The sequence below is a fragment of the Dermacentor albipictus genome, chromosome 4 (genome assembly GCF_038994185.2).
Source record: "Dermacentor albipictus isolate Rhodes 1998 colony chromosome 4, USDA_Dalb.pri_finalv2, whole genome shotgun sequence".
Classification (NCBI taxonomy): Eukaryota; Metazoa; Arthropoda; class Arachnida; order Ixodida; family Ixodidae; genus Dermacentor; species Dermacentor albipictus.
Genome location: NC_091824.1, coordinates 116,314,361 through 116,338,789, shown reverse-complemented (window position 1 = coordinate 116,338,789; position 24,429 = coordinate 116,314,361). Strand labels below are relative to the sequence as shown.

Here is a 24,429-nt window from a genome sequence, read left to right as displayed (position 1 = left end):
GACATCCCTGAACCAACTCTGTACACTTCACGCTACACATCACCTCTCCATCGTCTGCGAACCCTGTCACTGCGAACTGCAATCGCTGCCAAATGTTAAAACTCAAAAATGTCTGTTTTGCGACGACCCTCTCTACGCGTCACAGCGAAAGACGCTGGTGTCTACGCTAGCAGCCATTGGTTGGCTAACATTGTCTGAAAGTTTTCTTTTGTACGCAATGTGTGACTGCACAGTAGTAAGAACAGCCACAAGGGCTGTTCTAGTCTTTTCGAAGAGCACGGGACTAGACTAAATACTTTAAGAAAACCACTTTGTTATGTATATGTGATCGTATGTGCATTCCCTTCTCTTGTCTTCATCGACATTATTCATTAATATTTTTACAGCAAAGTTGTATATGACTAGGATCCCGGGATTTCTTCGCCTCCGCAGCCTGAAGCTCAATCAACCACAGCGGGAGGCGCGCGCCGCGTTGCCGCTGGGTTCCTCGCGGCAAATCCAGATGGCGCTCGCCTCCACTTATTCGTGGCAGCGGTGGCACTGGTCGTGCGGAGGAAAAAACACGAGGAACCAGAAAGCTCGCCTTCGCGCATAGCGTTCGCAGCAAGCGTTTCCCTGTAAAGACTACGGTTGCATAAGCTGCAGTTGCCAAGAAGCGGCAACTGTAGCATACGAAGGGAGTAACTTCATATATAAAAATTGGAGGACGCTTAAGCTTCGCCTTCAAGAGTGGAACGCGACAGCGTTCCCGTCGACCCGCCAAGGGGTGTAAGACAATGGGCTACAAGGGCAGCCATCACTTACGAGGCGCCCCGCATCGGACGCGGTGAGCGTCGAGCCATATGGTAACGAAACGAAACGAAACGAAACGCAACGAAACGTGCGCCTGAGCAAGCGGAGCGAACCAAAGAACTCGGTATCTCGGAGGGGGAAATGATGCGCGCCAGCCAAACGTCGTGATCGGCACGGGCAGAGAGATAGAGAGATAGTGATCTAAAGAAAGGAAGGACGCTTGATTCTACAGAGGGAGCAAGGCGAAGCGTTGTCAGGGGAGAGAGTCCGAGCCGCGACAGCTCCAATGCGCGCGTGGCGCGCCATCTGTCGGGGCAGCGCCGTACATGGAGAGGAGGGGGTCTTCTGTGTTTGCCGCAAGATGGCTCTCCGTGTGCGGAAAGCGCAGAAGAAATGCAGCGAAACGCACTTCGCTACTCGTGTAATTGCGACTTCTGTAAATTACATGTTCATAATTACCGATATACACCACAGTATAACTTTCCACGGCTCGTTTCGAAGGCAACATCGCATTCACTAGAGGCGCGTTTGTACCGCATGGAAGCATCGAACTCGTGGCGGAGTGGTAGCGTCTCCGTCTCACACTCTGGAGACCCTGGTTCGATTCCCACCCAGCACATCTTGGAAGTTGCTTTTCATTTATGAAGTGCCTGTCGTGATTTATCGCTCACGGCCAACGCCGCGGACGCCGACACCGACGCCGACGACACCGGCTTTTCTGCGACACGAGATCCTTAACGCTATCGCGTTAAAACGCGTTTCTTTGGCAGAAGACAGTGAATGGGTTGCGGGCGGTTGGATCGAAGTTACACACGGAAGAGGGCACCGCACGAACGCTAACGAGATCGCGGGAAAGGACGACACCCGCTCGCGAAGACCGATGCGCCTAGGCGGCTGAAGCATAGTGAGCAAAGTTCTCCGAGCAAGAAGGATGCCCATAATACACAGGGGTGATATCAAGATAATTGTTTGACCGATATACGGGCTGAATATAAAGAACACGTGCGGAAAGAGTCGCGACGAGGCGATACGCCGAGATGTGGTAGTGGGAGAGCACGAGATGTTAACTATCTGTCGCAATCGTATGCAAAACATCCTGGTTATAAGCACACCGGACGAGACAACTGCGACGAAAATCGCTAAGATCAAGGTGTTGACGACCAACGGAAAGAGGCACGAGACCAACGCGTATGTTTCGGCGGCTGAGCAAATGGTAAAACGGGTTATCCGCAACATTCAGCTGAAGTATACGCAAGACCAGCTCATGCACGCGCTGGTGAACTCGAGAAACCATGCGCCAACATAACATATACGCCAAGCGGCTTGGCAGTACCACCACCGTTATATTGGTGTACGAGGGAAACAGAGTCCCCACATGGACGTACTTCAATAGCATCATGATGAGAGCATGGTTGTATCGGAAACAGATGGACTACTGCAAGGAGTGCGGCAGGCTCGGCCACCCACCTGACGTGTGCCCAAGACTGGAGGTCAAGCTATGTCCGACCTGCGTTTCGAAGAACCCAATCATCGAACACGAGTGGACGCCCAAGTGCGTGACCTGCGGCGAGGCGCACCTCACGGCCGACCACTACCGAATGTGTAAGGCAAAATACAAGTTGCCGCACATAGTAAAGGAAAGAAGGTGGCGAGCGAGAAGCAGAGAAGAAAGGGAACGCACATTGGAAGAAGGAAAGACGACCCCTCACCGGATACCATCACCATAGGTTTACAGTATGGCGGAGGGAAAAGGCCAACGTCGCTCTAGATCGTATCTTTCTTGCCGAGAAGAAGATGTAGCCGAAGTCGTAACAGAGGTAAGAGCAGAAGTCGAAGCCGGAGTCAGAGTGGAAGCCGCAACGGAAGCCGAAACCGCCCCCTGCCAGACTGTAAGCGGGCCACACTTGGCGAGATACAGGCAGGGCCGCAGAAGGTCACCTGGTCCGACGTAGTTGCGGGAAGAAATGGTTGTTCTGTAGAGAGCTCCCCCCTCTATAGCAGCACGAGGGGCGACCCGACGGCTTCCTGGCGGCGAGGGTGGAGAAAATGGAGCGAGAGAATAAGGAACTTCGAGAAGAGCTAGGCAGGGCGAGAAAGCAGAATGAACAATGAGCGGGAAAAATCGACGAGCCAGAGCAGACGCTGAACGAAATCTTGAAGGGCATGAGAGGATATTCTCCTCCACCTCCCGCGAGGCCGCCGAGCGAGGCGATATGCGAACGCGACAGGAGGCGAGGTAGGGCAGATGGACATGTGTTACGGAGAAGAAGAACCGCCGGAGACAGCCGACTCCAAGCGCAAAGGCATGAGCGATGCGCCACCTACGGAAGACGCTGTGGACCACGCACATGTTCTGAAGAGACCCAGATCAGGAGCTAGGAAGATAGACGCAGTCGAAGAGATGGTGATCAGATTGACGAACAAGACGGAGCGAATGTTTGACATACTCCTGACAAAGCTGAACGAATCCGATGCGGGACAGAACGCTCAGTCATCATCGTCAGCCTGGTCACGCCCACTGCAGTGCAAGGGCCTCTCCCATACTTCTCCAACAACCCCGGTCATGTGCTAATTGTGGCCATGCCGTCCCTGCAAACTTCTTAATCTCATCCGCCCACCTAACTTTCTTGCGCCCCCTGCTGCGCTTCCCTTCCCTTGGAATCCAGTCCGTAACCCTTAATGAATTTGCCTAAACTAAATTTGCCTCCGAATGCGTAAACGCGTGGCGCCACAGCGGTGCCATCTGTGCACGCGACAAATAGATGATTGAGTAATGGCGTGTTTCCTCTACGCAGGCAAACCAAGACATAGTGTCTGCCTACTAGGATTGCAAACATGTAAATGATATTAGCATAACATGATTTCGTTACATTTCTTTACTGACAATAGCTTTGCATACGGTTTTTAGCAACCGACCGTCTAGACTGACCGAAATGAAAGACGTTTCACGTCAAAAAGTAAACAAACTTGTAAGTTCATTTTCTGGTTCGCGATTACGGTTCGTGATAGCGTTTCCGCAAATCCTGAAAGAGGAGCTGCTGTAAATGAAAGCGGTCATGGAATGAAAAACAGTTCTCATGAACAAAAGACTTCGGGAACGGTATGATCTAAAGTGCGAGTAAATGTCATGGTGTTTGTTTAAGAAAAGGAACCCTAGAAACACCACTGGGCCTTCTTGGATTAGATTTAACTGTTCAGAATGTACTATCTTTGCGTGCCTCTACACTTGGGCACAGTGACGGGAAGGTTAATGTTTCCGTTCAACATTTTCCTCTAGGATAAATGAGGCTTAAAGTCTGAAGACAATATTTTAAGCCTTCTTTTATTTCACCAAATTCGAATATTTTTATTTTCATGGTTATGATAAAATTTTCATATTTACAAAATCATGCAGGCTCTCCAAGCTCTATGTTTCGATTCTAACTTAGCCAGTATAAAATTTTTCACACTTATCTGACATCCTGCTTCGATCTACCCGATTCTCAACCAATCGCCCAGAGTTGGTACGTGCCAGTATATCCCAAGGATCTACATCCACAAATTCTTCACCACTTCGTTTCGATTGCCTGGTTTTGGCGCGGCTCGCGGTCAGTCGTATGGCACGTGGCACGGGCCAGAGAAGAAGAAGCCGGAGCGTTGCACGAGTTGCCCGCGGCGAACGTACTGGCTATCGGAAGACGCTTCTCGCAGCAAATGCCCAACGACGAGGCGCCGAGCAGCTCTGGCCCTCGCGCTGTCGTGGCGCTTGTCGTTCTGCTCGCGACACTACTTCTTTCCGGATTGGTGGCACTCGTGTGGATCTTGATGAACGAGTTTACAAGCTCCAGTGGTGCATTGCCCGAAGTCCCGCCATTCTGCTGCCCCGACGCCACGGAGACGATACTGACGCTGGCCAACCTGTCAAACGATCCGTGCACTGACATTCTCAGTTATGCCTGCTACAAAAAGAGTGGAGTGGACCGCAGCGCGATTGCGGATCGAGTGTTCACATCGCTCGTGGTTCACCCTACTCTCCAGGCCATACTGCGCTCACCGGTCAGCGATATAATTTGGTGGAACCACAAGAGCTGCCTCATCGCAGGCGTCAAAAATCTGTTCACTGCAGAGAACGCAGTGGAAGCCGTCATGGACCTCTTTCGCCGCTGGTCGGGAACCTCTACAAGCACGGCGCGAAACGTGGACTTGATCAAGCTTGTGGGTCTGCTACACTTCAGGTACGCAATTGCCAGCGTGTTATACATGTACTACAAATTATCATTCGAGAAAAAAGAATCCACCTACGTCATACGCGTTCAGCTTGCGCCATATATCGATTTAGAAGCGTCAAGTGCCGGACATGCCATGTTCGAGGCTGCCAGGAGACACGCTGGCATAAACGCTACGCAGGCAGACGTGCTTAGTCTAATTCGCCGATTACGCATGACGCGCAAGACCTCTGATAGTGAGCACTCTATCGTCCCGATACCGTTGTTAGGCGAACAGTTTCCAAAGGAGGGCATATCTACGTGGCAAGAGATGTTGAGCGCATTCCCAGTGATTGCCATCGAAAACCCTCCCGACGTCGCGGCAGTCTTAAGCATATTGACGGACAAAAACATCCTCGTTCAAGCAGCCGCGCTACTGTACTTCGCCATACACTCGACGCTGGCCACGTTTGACGACGAAATTGGGCAGGAGGCTAGCGGAGTGGATCACGCGGCGCTTTGCGAAATACTAACCATGAGACTTTCTCCATTCTGGGATGTGTTGGCGACGCAGCAGATGACTAGCCCAGACCGTGACCAGGTTGTGCTGGAAATGTTTAACAAGATCTCTGAAGCCGTGATTGCGGACGCCCAAGTTTTCTTCTCTGCCCACCTGGACGCCAACGCGGTGCGGAGTGTGGTGCGAAGCATTCATATTGTTTTGCCTGAAAACCTGACTGCGCCCTACAAGCGCCATCTGCCCTCCATAAGCGAGAACTACTTCGAGAATAAGTTTGAAATTCGGAGCTTCTATTATCAGGTGAGTAGCGAGATTATTTTTTACCTAATAGAGCATAGGCAGCGTCCAATCGTATAACTCCATGATTTTGGCTTCTAGCGCGAAGTGAAGCAGGGACACAGAAAGGTGCAGACAGGACGAGCCCTAACTCTCGGGGAAATTTTTATTAAAACGAAGAACATATATATAGGTGACTGCAAGAACCGTAGCACAAGAACATGACAAGGTAAAAAGCATCAGTTAAACATATCAGGGGTTTACTTAAAAAAGATTACTTCAGATTAGTAGACGTATTGCGAAGGTGCTGAAATTCGCAATCTAACAGTGACAACGAAGCTTGACTGACGCAAGGGTTCTCCTGATCTTTTTATGTGGTGGAATGCCTCGATAATTTCACGCGTTGTTTGGCATCTGTGTCTACAAATAATTTTTGTGTCTTCAAAGAAAGGTTTGCAACCACAATCGAAACAATCTGCCGCTAAATGTGATGCGTTAGGGTTGTTTAGTGAATGTTTGTGTTCTTTTAGTCTAATGTTAATGCACCTACCGCTCTGTCCAATGTAAGCTTTCCCGCACTCGAGTGGAATCTGATAAACTATACCCGTGTTGCAAGGCACAAAAGGGGACACATGTTTAACTCCGCAATCATCTTTGCTTTTTTTGCCTCCCTGTTCAAGTATCCTATTTATCATAGGACACATGTTAGACAACTTGCGTGGGGCCGAGAAAGCGGTACTGACGTCATACCTATTGGCCACATTCCTTAAACCATGGGATAATCTATGTATGAAGGGTACTACAGCAAACTTTGTTTCTTTTTTCTGTTTTTCTTGTTTCTTACCGGGGCTTTTTACCCATTTTAAAAGTTTTTCGCAGGTTAGTGATAATAAATGCACGGGATAGCTAGCCTTTCTAAGCCTTTCTATGTGTTGTGAAAAACTTTGTTGCATATTGTGCGGAGATGACTTAGTAATGGCACACCTAAGAGTTGAATAAGCTATACCCTGCTAAGAAGTTTAGAATGACAGGAAGAAAATTCTAGCAGTGGCTTCTTGGCCCTAATCTGAAGTTATCTTTTTTTTGTTGTTGTTCTTTGACTTCCTACCCCCTGATACGTTTAACTGGTGCTTTTTACCTTGTCATGTTCTTGTGCTACGGTTTTTGCAATCACCTATATATATGTTCTTCGTTTTAATAAAAATGTAATTGAGAGTTAGCGCTGGTCCTGTCTGCTCCTTTCTGTGTCCCTGTTTCACTTCGCGCTAGAAGCCAAAATCATGTTACCGTACCAACTCGCCCAACTGTCTATCCTTTCGTATAACTCCACTCTCAATTGTGTCCTTAGTTTCGACCTTTCGATTTGTGGAAGCGGTCGGTTCGAGAGCTTATATTTTTACAAGCGCCTCTAGGCCTTATTCAGAAAGCTTTTATTTCGTAAGAAGCTTTGCTTTTGGCTGGCTTATATGTTGATAGACAGCACATAAGCCTTCGCTTATATGCTGTCTGTTACTTTTTACTTTGGCGTATGAATTGTATTTTGAATTCAGGCCCTGATTCCTGCAAGTCGCCTAAGAAATAGACGTAGGTATTAAAAAAATTGAAAAAAAGAAATTCCGTATTACTCGGTTTCTCTCCGCTCGATACAGTTCACGTGTTCAAAGATCTAATGCGACTATTGCTTTTAGGGAATACTTCAATTATGATATTTGCTCTCCAAGTAGTTCTCCGGAGCTGCCTTTGCCCTAAAGCAACACCTATTTATTTTGTTCTGTGACTGCGACAAATGAGCCAGCGCCGCCTGACGAGCCAAAGATGTTTAATCTCTGACGAGGAGTTAGGAAAGAAGCGTGTAGGTTTGCTACGACGGCGCCCGATAGGAGGTGCGTAGAAATCCGAGGACCCCTAAGCACGTCAGATAGTTGGGAATTTCAAAGCACGAATGTCCAGTTGAACACCGTTGAGCGGTCCTTCGAGTTGTGAACTCCTCGCGGGTAAGCGAGCGCGTTGAGGCGCTTGGCCAATGCCTCCAAGATAGCACAAGGCCGGTGGACTTCGATCCGTGACGTCATGCTCCCTCGCCCGATTGTCATAGAATCTAATGTGGACGCTTCCGAGTAAGCCGCGGTAATTTTGACGTCACCGCTTTAACCACGCCGGGTTTGGCAATGGAAATATCGCTCCGAGTAGCATGACGTCATAAAGCAGGGTGCACAGGTCTGCTATTTCGGAGGCGTTGGCTTGGTGCATTTTTATTTGGCGTTACCGAGGCGCAATTAGAACGCAGGCGAGAACTTGCGCGGACAAGATGCGCGTGGATAACACAGGCTTCTGCGAGCGGGAGGCAGGGTGACGTGGCGTCGTGTTGGTTCCCTCTCCCTTCGGGCAACACTTGGCGCGCTAGCTCAGCAGGTGTTCCCTTTCGCTCGCTGTGATCCGTCGAGGAGTGCGTCTGGCATGGCGTGCCAGCCAACGGGAATTTAGGGGCCGTTTTTCTCTTTTCCAGAAGACAGCCGCCGGCTTTTTCGCTCGATGGTCGATTTGATGCGCGTTTGCATCAATAAATGAACAACGTACGCGAAATTTCGCTCGGATTGCGTTACCATCTCTATCCATATCTGTTATTCTTGCATGTTTGCCGAGAGGCAAGCTTGTACCGGTCTTTCTTTTTTCCCTCTCGCTCGAAGCAATGAAGTTGAATAGTCAAAAGTTGTATTAGTTGCTAAATCGACTGGTAAAAAACGTATTGCTTCATTTTCTTGATCTTTAAGGAAGTTTCCAGCTATTGTACTTTTGTAGGATTTCTTTTTTTACGAAACATTCCACTTCTCGAAAACGACTTGTCATCCGCTGTGTATGGTTTTTAGCAGCAAGTTCTTCGTCTATGCTTTGTTGACTTACTGGTGCTTTACCATGAGTGAGGGAGACCAAGGATTGTGTTCGACGTGGTTTTGCTAGTCTTTCATATGTTGTCTGCAGTCTCACCTACCTCGTTGGTATGTTTCGGAAGCTGCACTTGCTGAGTAGGGTGCTTAATGCACATGAATATGGGTATGCGTGCTATGGCGGCACGCTTGCGTCGTGCGCTGCGTTCAGGTTGACTTGTAGGTTGTATGAACGAATTTTACTGACTTGAGATATACTTACGGGCAGTGTTACTTCTGCCACTGATTAAAACGGCACATTCAACAAATTTGACCTCTAGCTGAATCCCAGGCTTCCCTGTCGTAGCGGCGTACACTTGCTTTACACTTGCGTACACTTGCTTTACCTGTAGCGAGCTGAAAATGCGAACACGCTGGTTTCGTTGAAATACGGGATCCGTAGGAATCTTCTTGTCTTGGTAATTCTAATGATATTTGGCTACACCTTAGTGACGACTGCCTTTTTTGTCATTTCCTTTACTTGGTGTTGGTAGTAACTGGCCTATATTGCGTGACCGTGCTCACAGGGAGAGTCGCTCCATGTAAGCACCTGAAGGTCGATGACGCGCATTGCAATAAGCGGGGCAAACATGCGCAGTAAAATGTTCTCGTTTCTCCTTTCGCGGCCGGTATGGTACCATGTACTACATTGATGACATAATGTAGTCGGACAGTGAGCTTTTACTGGAGGCGATTATTTAATTACCGCTTATTGCCGTTTACCTATTAAGAGCGGTGGCAGGAACATCTTTTACATCCATTCCGCAGAGGCCAACTCGTTGAAATCACTGCGTGAAGCAGTTGTAACCTAGCAACCCGGTGTCTGCTTAGCGTCTTGTATAATTACGCTCGAACATCCCGGAAAACGTTGCAGCGGTGGTGTAGAGGTAGAATACCCGCCTCGCGTGCAAGAGGTCCAACTGGTACAGAAGAAGCCAATCAATGAGTTAGTGGTAAGAGGTAAAATAGAGGAATTCCAGATCAAGCTACAGAACAGGTATTCGGCTTTAACTCAGGAAGAGGACCTTAGTGTTGAAGCAATGAATGACATTCTTGTGGGCATCATTAAGGAGTGTGCAATAGAAGTCTGTCCTTTAAGACAGACAGAAGTCTGCAATAGAAGTCCTTTAGACAGGATACAAGTAAGCTATCGCAGGAGACGAAAGATCTTATCAAGATACGCCAATGTATGAAAGCCCCTAACCCTACAGCTAGAATAGAACTGGCAGAACTTTTGAAGTTAACCAACAAGCGTAAGACGGCTGACATAAGGAAGTATAATATGGATGGAATTAAACATGCTCTCAGGAACGGAGGAAGCCTAAAAGCAGTGAAGAAAAAAGTAGGAATTGGCAAGAATCAGATGTATGCGTTAAGAGACAAAACCGGCAATATCATTACTAATATGGATGAGATAGTTCATGTGGCTGAGGAGTTCTATAGGCATTTATACAGCACCAGTGGCATCTATTAATGGAAGAGAGAATAGCCTAGAGGAATTGGAAATCCCACACGTAACGCCGAAATAAGTAAAGAAAGCCTTGGGAGCTATGCAAAGGGGGAAGGCAGCTGGGGAGGATCACGTAACAGCAGATTTGTTGAAGGATGGTGGGCAGATTGTTCTAGAGAAACTGGCCACCCTGTATACGCTATGCCTCAGGAGTTCGAGCGTACCGGAATCTTGGAAAAACGCTAACATAATTCTAATCCATAAGAAAGGGGACGCAAAAGACTTGAAAAATTATGGACCGATCAGCCTACTGTCCGTTGCCTACAAAATATTTACTAAGGTAATTGCAAACAGAATCAAAAACATCTTAGACTTCCGTCAACCAAGGGACCAGGCAGGATTCCGTAAAAGCTACTCAACAATACACCATATTCACACTATCAATCAGGTGACAGAAAAATGTGCGGAATATAACCAACCTTTATATAATGCTTTCATTGATTACGGGAAAGCGTTTGATTCAGTCGAAACCTCAGCAGTCATGGAGGCATTGCGGAATCAGGTTGTAGACGAGCCGTATGTTAAAAAAACTGAAAGATATCTATAGCGGCTCCACAGCCACCGTAGTCCTCCATAAGCAAAGCAACAAAATCCCAATAAAGAAAGGCGTCAGGCAGGGAGATACGATCTCTCCAATGCTATTCACAGCGTGTTTACAAGAGGTATTCAGTGACCTGGAGTGGGAAGAATTGGGAATAAGAGTTAATGAAGAATACCTTAGTAGCTTGCGATTCGCTGATGATATTGCCTTGCTTAGTAACTCAGGGGACCAACTGCAATGCATGTTCACTGACCTGGAGAGGCAAAGCCGAAGGGTGGGTCTAAAAATTAATCTGTAGAAAACTAAAGTAATGTTTAACAGTTTCGGAAGAGAACAGCAGTTTACGATAGGTAGTGAGGCACTTGAATTGGTAAGGGAATACACCTAGTTAAGACAGATAGCGACTGCGGACCCGGACCTTGAGACTGAAATAATCAGAAGAATAAGAATGGGCTGGCGTGCGTTTGGCAGGCATTCTCAGATCATGAAGAGCAAGTTGCCATTATCCCTCAAGACAAAAGTTTATAACATCTGTGTCTTACCAGTACTCACGTACGGGGCAGAAACCTGGAGGCTTACGAAAAGGGTTCTACTTAAATTGAGGACGACGCAACGAGCTATGGAAAGGAGAATGATAGGTATAACGTTAAGGGATAAGAAAAGAGCAGATTGGGTGAGGGAACAAACGCGAGTTAATGATATCTTCGTTAAAATCAGGAAAAAGAGATGGGCATGGGCAGGACACGTAATAAGGAGGGAAGATAACCAATGGTCATTAAGAGTTAAGGAATGAATTCCAAGGGAAGGGAAGCGTAGCAGAGGGCGGCAGGAAGTTAGGCGGGCGGATGAGATTAAAACGTTTGCAAGGACAACATGGCGACAATTAGTACATGACCGGGGTAGTTGGAGAAGTATGGGAGAGGCCTTTGCCCTGCAGTGGGCGTAACCAGGCTGAAGATGATGATGATGATGACCCCGGAAAAGTAAATCAGATAAGAAACGTTTCTCGTGATTACTTCGGTTTCAAAAAAGTAATCCAATTACTCTGATTCGGACCCACTACAAACAAGCACGGCATCGCTCCTTGCTCTCCCTTGATCATCTCGCGCTGTACGTACTTCCAACGTAGGACCAACTATCATACGGAAACGTGCCAACCGCTCTAGACGAGCAAGGCGCTGCCAGCTAAAGAAGTTGCGTTATAACCTCATCTTGTTCACCAGATAGCTGTAACATATCGCGTTATAGGTAACACCAAGAATTATGAAACGCATTCTTTAATAATTCAGATGAAAGTCGAAAGACCGCTTTTAAGGGTACAAAATATACAAATGTCGTTGGCGAGCGCAATGAATTGTGCAAAAGAGTAATCTTTCCGAATATTACCCACTTGCATGTTCTCCGGTATTTACATTATCGCAATATTGGGCGCCCACACGGTGGCGCCATCTTCGTGCGCGCGCCTGAAGCGTCACAAATATTGCGCCTCTTTTCAAGTGACTGAATATCGATTCATTATCGCTGGCTGTTTGAACATCCAGGTAGTTTGCATCGGGTGCAGGTGGGAGAAATACCTTGTTTAGTCCTCCCACTTTGAGCCTACGCACGGAAGCGGAAACCAGCTGGACGTAGTTCTTGTTCAGCATCTCCGCCATGATATCCGCACAAAGCAACGTAGCAGTCAAATTTGCTGGTCACAGTCATACTAATAACCCCTGTCAAGCGGGCAAGTTAAGTGCGCTTACGGAGAGTGTTCACTCAGTTTAAGTACACTTTGCCAAATCAGAACTTCTCAAGTGGAGTGTAACTCCCAGAAGACTGCACTTCACTCCACTCGTCTTAGCCGGCGTTGACTTGCAATGTTCTTATAATAATAAAAAGAAATCTCGTTTTCTTCGGTTGAAAAAATATTAAGTCTGTTTTTATTTATAATACAACGTAAAAGAATCATTTTAAAAAAGTTCGTTGCAATCTACATCTTCGAAAACGCGCTCTTAGTCTGTCGACATTTTTTTTTACTGCTAGTGCGCTCTGTTTCTTCGTTTAGCACCGCGTAGCGTAATGTGTCACTCAAGGTCCCTAAGTGCACATCCCGTAGGTGCACTTAAGTTGCTCGCTTGACAGGGGTATAATATTTATCCACAAATTGGCGCGTCAAGAGAATGACAGTGAGCAGGGAACCTGCGCCAACATTTAAATGTACACAGAATGAGTGTTTAAATGTAGAATGGTATAGTCGAATTGTCTGTCACCATGACACAGCAAGCATAATGAAACCTGTTATCCAAGGGTCTATGAAAACATGACTTAGATTGGTAGGTCGTGCGAAAGGGAGCATGGTACTGGAGCTACATTTAGCGCAGTTTGTTACTGCCATTTATTTGTCGCACCCATTTAGTCGCCGCCGCTCCTTCATTCTTAATAGTACGTTCTATTGCTTTTATTCGGATGTTTCAGTTCTGTACTTGTCAATGAATTGTAACGTCAGTGCCTCCAGGTGGGTCGTAAACAGTGACGCAGTACATCATCTCCTGTGAGGGTGTAATCAGCTTGGTTTGAGCTTTCGCGAGCATGTTGAGTAATGCAGGAGTGAAATTAATTGAGCTTAATTGTTGAAAGTGTAGACCTACCACCGATCATTAGTGTATACCGTAAGCCAGAGATCTTCAGTGACACCCCGCTTCCACGCATTGCAGGGCCCTGCGATCTCGTAGTGAGATTGCCATCTTTAGCGGTGACTCTGTGGTATAGCCTCATGGGCTGCAATCAGCGGTCATTGGTTCTGTTTTAGATTCCTTTACACAAAAAGCGGTTGTTGTCTGACCGTATATTGTCGGACGCGTCTGAATCGCTCCGAGATATCCCGTATAGATATATAACCAACCAGAAAGTAGGAGCGAACGTTCTGCCATATCACTATTTTTGATGACTGCTTAGTGGAGCCACTGAGAATTAAAAATAGAGTGCCTGTATATCATACACGAGAAGAAAGGGGGTTAACCGAGGGGCCCGATTTTTATTAGTCATATCATAAGAAGCCAACAAACACTGACACCAAAAGAAACATAGGGAAAATTACTTGTGTTTAATAAATGAAATAAAGAAACCATAAATTAATGGAAATTAAAGTGGATGATAAAACAACTTGCCGCAAATGGGAACCGAACCCACAACCTTCGCATTTCGCGTGCGATGCTCTACCAATTGAGCTACCGCGGCGCCGTTTTTCCATCCCCTTTCTTGGGTATTTATGTGTCCTAGTAGAACCCTGGGAGTGTTAGCCAGTGCCACCACTCACAGACCTTGGCGGCGGACGTGGAACGTCTTTTTCGCCGCAGGCGTCACGAGAACATGATCTTTTAGGGTGAAGGCAACTGGTCAATAAACCCACATATGCTACCTGAAGGCATCAATGTTGCGGGATTCGAGACCCTCGTTATGTAATAACGAGAAGAAAGGGGGTTAACCGAGGGGCCCGATTTTTATTAGTCATATCATAAGAAGCCAACAAACACTGACACCAAGGACAACATAGGGAAAATTACTTCTTTATTTCATTTATGAAACACAAGTAATTTTCCCTATGTTGTCCTTGGTGTCAGTGTTTGTTGGCTTCTTATGATATGTATATCATACAGTAACTCTAACCAGGACGGAAAAACTGGCTGTTCGTGATTCAATGATTTCGAGGCATGTTTACAGGCACTCAGTTGTAAGCAATTCATTCGTATAGCACGCGAAACACTTATATTGTTTTCTCGGTTTTGCGGATCAAGTTGGCTGCCTACGTGCAATTAAAACGGTGTATTCTTATTTCAGATACGCAGCAGCAGTGCTCTGCGGGGCCTCTCTGCGTTGTACAGTCGGCGCGTCGACTTGTCTCACACATCCCTCGTGAGATTCGGCAACCAGATCGCCGTTACGGCAAGCGTCTACGCGCTTCTCAGTTTCGGCAAGGAGACCGCCGGAGGAAACCGCAGCATAGCCGACGGCGCAGGTGTCATCAATGCGGCCGTGCTGGGCGTAATGCTTGCCGACGTCCTATGGGAGAAGATTTTCGAACACGCACAACGGGACACCGACAGCTGGGAAGGGCTGGCAGCGCACCTGCGCTGCCTTCGACGACAAAGTGGAGGTGTTGTGGACACTGAACTGAAGTACCCAATTTTGTCGATGTCAGCCGCGGTCCGCGCCTTTGCAACACCCAGCTGGCACGACCGGGCCCCGGTATTTGGCTACCACAGATTGTCGGCCAGCCAGGTGTTCTTCATACTCTTCTTTGTGCACCACGTTTGTCTCCCGAGGGGTTCCTATGGGAGTGGAGTGAGAGCGTCGGCGCAGATGCGGAACTTCGAGGAGTTCTTCAAGGCTTTCGACTGTGCGGGGACGCCTATGCGGAACGCAGTGGACGCCTGCGGAAAGCCGCGGCGATGAGTGACGCGCTGTGTGTCCTCTAGCACCTGTGGAACTACGAGACGACAACGAGGGCAGCAACGAGAATCATGCTTATTGGTGTGCCACCGCACAGTTCGAGAACAACTCGCACGAACATTGGTCTCATTTCCCTTTCGCAGTGCCCTATTTTGCATCTAAATGTTTCCATCACTTGCGAAACTGTTTCTGCGTTTCCGAATTTGCCAAGCTGCTTTATTGTGATATATATGGAACTAGCGTGAAGGATGGCGGTCGTGTAGAATTTTTTTTCTGGTTCGTGAGTTTCTCTGCGTAATTTATTTTGTCGCCCGGCGGTTTTCAAAAATAATGGCTCCTGCTTTAGCGTAGCTGGTGAACATAGATAATATCAGTGCTGTCAGTAGGAATCGCTTTAAAGGCGTGTTACAGACTCTTTGTTGCTTGTTGTGTAGATTTCCGTGGATCGAAACGTGTTCAGTGGGCTACTCTACAGTGACGAACTTTTCGACACCTAGTGCTGTTCGGGAACTGCTCTGTTATGTGGTCTTCAAATATAGGGCGTTACTTTACGTTCCTTTATGTCGAGAGAACTGCACATTCGTAAGCCTTGGCGTCAGTTTTAGCAGATTTATAAACGTCCTGCGGGTTTTGTTTGGGCATGACGGCTGTTTACATCTCATTAGTTAACGTGAACAATTCTTGGCTGTAGCTGGTAAGATATTCCCCTTGTGCGAGCACAACAGTCCTCTTTTAAGGAGGACCTTGTTTAAAAGCCACACACACATTTAAGCTATTCTTCAAGCTTGAACAGTAGCTTGTATTGTTCTATAGCGTTGAACAATCCCTAACAATTGCAGTGCGGCTTACACTGCCGAGAAACGCTTATGCATTTTAAGCCAAGACGAGCGCATTTTTGACTCTGATCAGCACCTTTGCGTTATCAAGATAGCACGAGCACGTTCCGAATAAAAGCGTTTACCTGCGCTCTGTAATATCTCGTTGATATCGTTGAACACATTTAAGAGTTTTTCTCATGAGCAGTTTGTTTCAACGTCTATTCACATAAAATAGTCTAGCTCGCTTCGATACTTCTGCGTTGCTTAAAGAAATGGCTGTGGCTTAGCTAAGGTTAAGCCCAGGATGCGAAGCATACTAGCCTTTATTTTAGTTGTTGAACCACTGTTTAGCCTGGTGAACTGCTGTTGCTTGGCTATATTTGGTTCGGCTAGACGAAGAAACAACTCATGCGTTACTCTGTTTCGCCTTCAAGAGTGGAACGCGATAGCGTTCCCGTCGACCCGCCAAGGGATGTAAGACAATGGGCTACGGCGCAGCGACTACGCGCCCCGAATTGGACGCAGTGAGCGTCGAGCAACGCAGCGTTCGGCGCGGCAACGAAATGTGCGCCTGAGCAAGCGACGCACGCCTGACCCTTAGAAACAGCTCGTTTCTAAGGCAACACCGCATTCACTAGAGGCGGTTTTGTACCGCTTTGAAGCATCGTATTCGTGGCTCAGTGGTAGCGTCTCCGTCTAACACTCCGGAGACCCTGGTTCGGTTCCCACCCAGCCCATCTTGCAAGAGTTGAGCCAAAGCCACCTAGAAACAGTCTCTGTAGCACGCCGCAACCTTCGCTTCTCATTCCAACGAGCAGCTTTGTCTCCAGGAGGCGTCTCGCCTCGTGAGTGTCTAGCAGAGGCAAGCGCAGCTGCTTATATTGGCGGCGAGGAGTTACGGAGTCGCCCTCTATCGGAAGCGCCTCACTGGCGTAGTATGAGGGATCACGTGGCGCGCTCCTCATAGGTTTTGCTGTCAGCGCTCACTGAAAACACCACGCGCGAGCTCTCCCGGACATTTCTGCAAGTATTTTCGAAACGAGAGAAGCTTCTTACTGTCTAAATAATAATCTTGGGCAAACTGAAAGCACACAATCGTTTACAGCCGCTATCTCTTTACCGAATACGTACAGTGAACGCCACTGCGCGCTATCGCCGCGATGGAGTCTCCCGAACCGGCTTCTTGCGTGAAAGGTAGGTAAACGCTGAGAGCAAACTATGTGAAATATGTTCTTATAGTGTTTGTATAACTAAATGGAGCGTAATAGACTGAAGCCTCATTGCAGCGATCGCGCAGATTCACAGCGACCGACTGCGCGTCTGCATGCTTGTCCGCGCACTGCTTCGCTTTCTGCGCGCGCGCGTTTTCGCACCGTGCCATGAGCTTTAGGCCGCAGAATATGAGCATTGACAGTATACAAGCAACCATTGTTGCGTGGGCGCTATCAGAGCTGTTCAAAAATAATTTCATTGTAGAGACTTCGACGCCTACGGGACTGTGATGTGCCGTCGCGACGATTCAATCTTTTTTTTCTTCTAAATTCTTTGACCTTTGACAAGTTCATAGACAAAACCGTCATGACATTAGTCGGGCAGCGGACTCGGGCGAGCGTCTCAGTGCGCGTTTCCAGAACATCGCAGACCGGGCGCCGTAGCAGAAATCTTCCTTGCGTCTGTGCTTGCTGCATACCCGAGTTGTAGCCGATGACTGTTTGCCGGTTTTATGTTTCGCGAGCCAAGCTTCACACAGCTTCTTGTCCTGCGGCTACGTGCGAAAAGGCTGACACCGGCCTCCGTTACGTGCGTCCGGCCCTGCGGCACCGAGCAGTAGCCTACCATGTTGCGCGCCTTCAAAGGCAGCCACTACCTATTGTAGTGCTTTCAAGCGTTGTAAAGGAGACACTCGAAGCGTGAAAATTTCGCCACTAAATGAAAACCGCAGCGTACGAGGGAATTTAAGCTCGTTTTCAGCTCGCTTCGGCGCGCCCGAAGCAGCCGACGCGGCCGCTATGTCCACGTGATCCCTCCTAGCACGTCACGTCGACGGTGGCGCCAGCTTTTCCAGTGGTGGAGCTCGAGGCCAATACCGCCGCGACGCCGCGAGCGACGGCGCGAGTTGGAGCCCTGTTTCTCCTCTGTCGTGACGTCACGGTGTCACGTGGTATTGAAGGCGACACCGCCGCGCCTGAGGAGCTGGGTTGAGCTCTCGTAATATGCTTCGCATAAAAGTCTCATGCGATATGGAGGGCTTTAACATTTCAAGGGCCGAATTCGCAAAGGTTTCTAACGGCTCTTTGCCATTGGCCAGTGACCTTTGGTGATGTGTTCAACACAAAGATTGGCTAGCATTTGCTCTTGCGCTCGATTCGTTCGTAAGATAACTTAACCAATCCTAATGTTGGACGTACTATTAGCGAACGCTACCTGTCAAAGCAGGGAACACTTGCGAAAAAGGAAACGCTTTGTTAATGCAGCGCTGGTTGCCTACACGAAAATGTTATGTTATTTGTAGTTTGACCATAGAAGTATCTTTGTTTCATTAGCACTTTTAAATGTTAGTAGCTTCGAGCTTCTTGAAATACATGCCAGTTTCCTTTTCCCTGGTCTGGTGCAGCAGTGCACCGAATCTCCTTAAGGATCTCCTTAAGGCGACGACAAAACGCACACCAATGCGGCGCAACAGTGCTGTACCGTGCAGCAGCCTTCTGCACTGGCGGCACAGAATTCAAAATTTAACGTTCACTGATTAAAGTGACACATACTGCAATGTATTTAGGTTATTCAGTGGTTCAATAGCGGCTTTTAAAAATATTGACACTCACTTTAGCATTCACCAAAGAGGGTGAAGGCGAAAGCCTGCGCGCGTAAGACGCATTCATGAAATTACTCGACGTTTGAATGCGTTGTTTCTGCTTATTGTTTTCTCCCACCAAAGCTCGTGGGTTCGATTGCCTTAATTGACTTAAAGCTAACTGACCTTAAAGCTCGAGGGTTCGACTCCCACTGAAGGTCGTTGGTTCGTGCACCTGAATTAACTCTATCTTCCTTAACTTTGCCTTTCTTTATTGGCATGTGAGCGGCATCGGAGACACCTGTGCAAGAAGACGACGACAAACGCGAGAGCAGTGGCACGAGCGCGAGGGGCAGCACGGTAACGCTGGCATGATGAACGGCGTCGGAGCCAGTTGCTGTAGAATGCGGCGACGAACGTCCACAGTGCCCGCGATCGGGCCGTCAAGCTCGGCTTGGCGGTCCCTACGGCGGACTAGCCAGGTGGCGCGGGGTCTCCCCTGCGTCTTCTTTGGACCGAAATAAAGTTACTTCACTCACTCGCTCACGAACGCGCAAGCAGTGGCACGGACGCGTGTCTGCGCGAGGTGAGCTCACATGACTTTCTGTACCGGACGCTGCGTTTTCCAGACCATCGGGTGTATGAGCCATGTAAGGCTTTCGCCATAGAAAAGAAAAGATACTGACGAGAACTGCAGGGAACAGTCTTGAACAGATTCTGCGCTGCAAGGGGGAAAATGTAAGTAGAATGGGACAGGTAAATCAAACACCGTGTAACGGCTAAGATAGCACGAGCGTAATTGGGGCCGCATGGTTCCTGAATTGAGTAGGTTAAATGCAAAGGGTCGGCGTTACCGCTTGGGCTCGCGCTGTCGTTTGGCTGAGACTGCTCGGCTGCTCTCAGCGCTGGGCCCACTAACCCGCTAACCTCAATAAACCTTGTAGCAACCGTACTAGTTTTCCTAGCCCTAAATGCGGCAATATATTTTCCTGTTTCTCGAGGTAACGGTGCCCGGTGGTGAAGTGGATAGACTACTTTTTCTTACGCCGGGCCCCCGACATCCGTGAACCAACTCTGTACACTTCACGCTACACATTACCTCTCCATCGTCTGCGAACCCTGTCACTGCGAACTGCAATCGCTGCCAAATGTTAAAACTCAAAAATGTCTGTTTCGCGACGACCCTCTCTACGCGTCACAGCGAAAGACGCTGGTGTCTACGCTAGCAGCCATTGGTTGGCTAACATTGTCTGAAAGTTTTCTTTTGTACGCAATGTGTGACTGCACAGTAGTAACAACAGCCACAAGGACTGTTCTAGCCTTTTCGAAGAGCACCGGACTAGATTAAATACTTTATGAAAACCACTTTGTTATGTATAAGTGATCGTATGTGCATTCCCTCCTCTTGTCTCCATCGCCATTATTCATTAATGTTTTTACAGCAAAGGTGTATATGACTAGGATCCCGGGATTTCTTCGCTTCCGCAGCCTGATAAGCTTAATCAATCACAGCGGGAGGCGCGCGCCGCGTTGCCGCTGGGTTCCTCGCGGCAAATCCAGATGGCGCTCGCCTCCACTTATTCGTGGCAGCGGTGGCACTGGTCGTGCGGAGGAAAAAACACGAGGAACCAGAAAGCTCGCCTTCGCGCATAGCGTTCGCAGCAAGCGTTTCCCGGTAAATACTACGGTTGCTTAAGCTGCAGCTGCCAAGAAGCGGCAACTGTAGCATACGAAGAAGGGAGTGACTTAAGTACACCTTCATATATAAAAGAAGAAACTGACTAGCAACTGATTTCATTTGTGTCGTGATAGCGCTATGGCAAGGCCAAAGAGCAGCATGTGCATGATGAGTGGTGACGCTAACAGTAACGTCAACATGCACAACAGCGTCGTGCTCAGACTAGGCAGGATACAGTGGTTCCTGCCCAAAGCAAGCCACGGACATTTAGGATGCCTGAAGAGTAAAGCGAATGTGATGAGTGACGAAACAACAGCAACCACGTCGTACCCAGGCTAAGCAGGACACAATTGAAGGCTACGTCACATTCACCCATCTGATCAGGTGATACCACAGCTTCGCTGGCCAACCACTTTCATAGCGTGGACTGGGGCCCATTTTTATCACTGTCCTTTTTCGCCTGTGCCAAGTAAGATGGTAGATTATACAAGCTCATGCCGACTTCTCGGTCTTTCGTCGAATAAGTTCTCTCTCTCTCTCTTTTATCGCCCCCTCCTCACTGAGACCTGGGAGACATCCTGTTTTGAAATTACTTGTTTTTAAACAAGAAGTTCGTGTAATTGATGTAAAGATGAGATCTGTTGAAATATTCTACAGAAAGAATGAAGAAAGGACATTCCATAAAAACAAACTGCAACCTTCATGAGTAGGAATGGGAAATGCCGGGTTCGTACATAAGTGACATCAAGAATATGCAATGTCAACTTCAAAAGTATGGTGTTGTTAGCTACAGAGGTGCTCGTATTCGATCTCGTAACAGGTGGACTTTGCATTCTGAACAACCGACGCGTCAAAATTTGCTCGATGAACGTCGTCACGTAATATCAAGGGTGATTCGGGACGTATGTACTGTAACGGAAACCTTGTAACAGATGCAAGGGAAATCATTTCACAGTTTGAAAGGTATTACAGCGATTTGTTTAGCGCTCCTCCCGATGATCGGGATGTCGAGCTCAAAGCTAGCTTTCTGTCTCTGTCATCTCAGAAGAATGACTGCGCTGGCCTTTAGTAGCTCCACTACTATACAGGAAATTGAGCTAGCCATTCATACGTGCTTTTTTCGAATACGCCCTGCCCTGATGAAATCTCAGCTGAATTTTACGTTTACAAAAAAATTCTCAGTCCCATATTGCTGGACATATTACAAAAATGTATCGAAATGGAGACTCTTCCATGTTCGTTTTGCGAAAACCACAATGTTTTAATTCCGAAAACGTCTGACGGAGAGAAAGTGCGTTCCGTTGAGGACTACAGGCCAATAACGCTGTCAGACGTCGACTATAATATATTTGCAAAAGCTTTATCTAATCTATCACTACTGGCGATGACAATTCTCATTGGTTCTCATCGGACGTGTGGGATTAGGGGCCGCTCCGTACAAACAAATATACATATCCCCTGCATGGTTGTCAAGAGTAGCTTGAAATGCTCCAAGTAGATAATGCAAAAGCCTTTGATTGTGTGAGTCATCCATTTCTTTTTTCTCTTCTGGGGCACGCCAACGTTGGACCCATTGTCCTTAAAGGAGGAAAGCTTTGTTATAACTGGATTTAAACTCGTTTAATTTTAACAGTCGTTTCTCAGAGCCCTGTCTGATCAAAGGCGCCACCTAAAGGGGGGCTCCAGGGCCCGAGCCTCCCCGTAAAACTCGCTTCTCTTCCTTCGAATTTGGTTTTCCATCGAGTACCTGTGCACAGCGTCGCGCAAGACCCTATGTAATGATTTATTATCCATGATTTTGCCGCCCCCTTTTGACCGCTCACTATATATTCGTTTTCCGGGTCACGAAATACTAAAAAAAGAAAAAGTTCGCAAAATGTATATTCCTACTCACTCAAAAGTATGTTTTCATAAACGACATTCTGAAACCTTGTCAGTGAAAACATGGTTGCAAAATAAAAAAAAAAGTGTATTTTTGTTTTTTCTGGTTACTGCTGTCTGTGTGATGTGCCGGAGGCAGCTGAACATTGTTTTATTAGATGCAAAAACGCGAACTCTGAAAAAGGATTTCAACATCGACCCTCGCAGTGTACGATACCTGTTTCCAACTACTTGTGATGGTGAACCATTTCATATATTTTTTTTCCTAACGGCAACGCACAGCTTGTGCAAAACGTGTATGCAGTATCCTAACGCAGTACCAATCATAATTAAATTTGCCCAATGGCTATCCCTGGTTTATGACTATCCCATAAAACGTGCCAAGCGTTTTGCACGCTTGGTTTACTGAGGCATGCGCAAGTGGCCTAATGGCTAGAAGATCGATATGTTGTGCTAGTGTTGCTCTGTTCCCATCCTAATTTAATAATTATGGGGTTTTACGTGCCAAAACCACTTTCTGATTATGAGGCACGCCGTAGTGGAGGACTCCGGAAATTTCGACCACCTGGGGTTCTTTAACGTGCACCTAAATCTAAGTACACGGGTGTTTTCGCATTTCGCCCCCATCGAAATGCGGCCGCCGTGGCCGGGATTCGATCCCGCGACCTCGTGCTCAGCAGCCCAACACCATAGCCACTGAGCAACCACGGCGGGTTCTGTTCCCATCCTGCCATCGGAGACTCTAATTTATGTTTATTTATTAAATACAAAATCTTTCTTAGCGACTTACCAACACCTTCCCGTATCAGATATGTTTCAAACTTATTTCGTGGGTCGATTCCAAAGATATGGTGCAACCTAAAAAGAACCACGCCAGCAGGATTTCCTCGCATTTAAGTTGGAGCTCTGGTATTGTTTCGCACTTTTAATATTTAATATTCGGAGAAGATTTAAGATAAAAGGCATTTGCTGTCAGAGTTATGTTTCATGAAATTTGTTTGAGGGCTGCCATTCTAAAAAAAAATCTGAGGAATAATTGTTGGCATTTGCAGCGTGCCGGGCAGCGACCTACGAAGCCTGATACGTCACGCCGGTGACGCCAGGATCGCCGAAGATTTGGCCCCTGTGTGCAGTTCACCACGCTGAAAATGGCCCGCACCCATGCGGTCATGTGCGGCGACGAGCTGTCGCCACGGTGGTTGTCGCCGCAGCGCATGCGCTTACACAGGGGCGGCGAGCGAGCCTTTTGTTCTCGTTTGCCAAATGCGCAAACACAGCGCAATCTCTTCATTGCACCCGAAGGCCAGCCAGCTAAGCTAGCTACCGATGCGCTCTTGTCTGGCGACTCGAGCGCGTGATACTTGTTCTATTCCCGAGCCGGCCGCGTCAAAGCGCGCCGTATGCCGCCAGTCACGCTGGCTGAGCGGTGACGCTAGACTGTACAGAGCGTCCGCTACGCGCCGCGTAGCGTGACTGCATCGTGCGTGGCGCCGGACTGTGTCCGCGTCTTAAGTGCTGGGCGAGTTGTCACGTGGTGCATGGTTGATCTGAGGTGAAAGCCAGCGAAAAGAAGTTCCCAACGCGTAGGCCGAGCGTGTGTGCGGCGGCTGTCCCCGTGCGATAATGGCACCGCGGAACGAGCCACTCCTGCTGCTTTGAAGCTGCGGACGCGTAAGCAACGTCGGCGAGTGCTTGAAACGAAGCAGGTTGGCTGGTGGTGCTGACTCGTACGGCCGCTAATCATGTTTGTTGCGCAAGGGAATAACTCGGCAGTGCCTCCCGCCCTTCAGAAAATCTTCGGAAAGTGCAGGGCACAACTGAAGAGCGTGGAGTGCGACGTGCGCCTGAAGGTAAGCATATTGCTTTGTTGCTACGCAATCCAGTTAAAACAGCTGTTTTGTATTTCTTGCATTTTAGAAAACTTTATCGCCAGCTTGGCGCGTCCTTGTTGTCTATGCGCGGTGTGCATCAGCTAGCACGCGGTGGTTGCGGCTATAGAGATTTGCACGGCCTCAATTTCGTGGCTCGGCCCGGTCCGGCCCCGACGCTAGTATACAAAGCGGGCCGCCTCCGCCCGACGATT

At 48.0% G+C, this 24,429-nt stretch overlaps 2 protein-coding genes across 3 annotated transcripts in view; both read left to right on the top strand.

Annotated features, from left to right (window-relative positions):
* The first annotated feature begins 4,348 nt into the window (after positions 1-4,348).
* LOC135914666 (uncharacterized) overlaps positions 4,349-24,429 on the top strand; it is a 53,580-nt gene continuing 33,499 nt past the window's right edge. The window contains exons 1-2 of one of the 2 annotated variants that reach the window (XM_065447600.1): positions 4,349-5,796; positions 14,567-16,152. In XM_065447600.1, coding sequence (XP_065303672.1) covers positions 4,486-5,796; positions 14,567-15,181 — 1,926 coding nt within the window. In that variant the 5' untranslated portion in view covers positions 4,349-4,485 and the 3' untranslated portion in view covers positions 15,182-16,152. Of the gene's footprint in view, positions 5,797-14,566; positions 16,153-24,429 lie in introns of those variants that run through there. The other variant, XM_070537515.1, reaches the window with a different exon arrangement.
* Positions 23,482-24,429, top strand: part of LOC135914667 (uncharacterized) — a 74,141-nt gene continuing 73,193 nt past the window's right edge. The window contains exon 1 of the transcript XR_010568375.1: positions 23,482-24,196. The gene's annotated coding sequence lies outside the window, so the exon portion shown is untranslated. The remainder of the gene's footprint in view (positions 24,197-24,429) is intronic.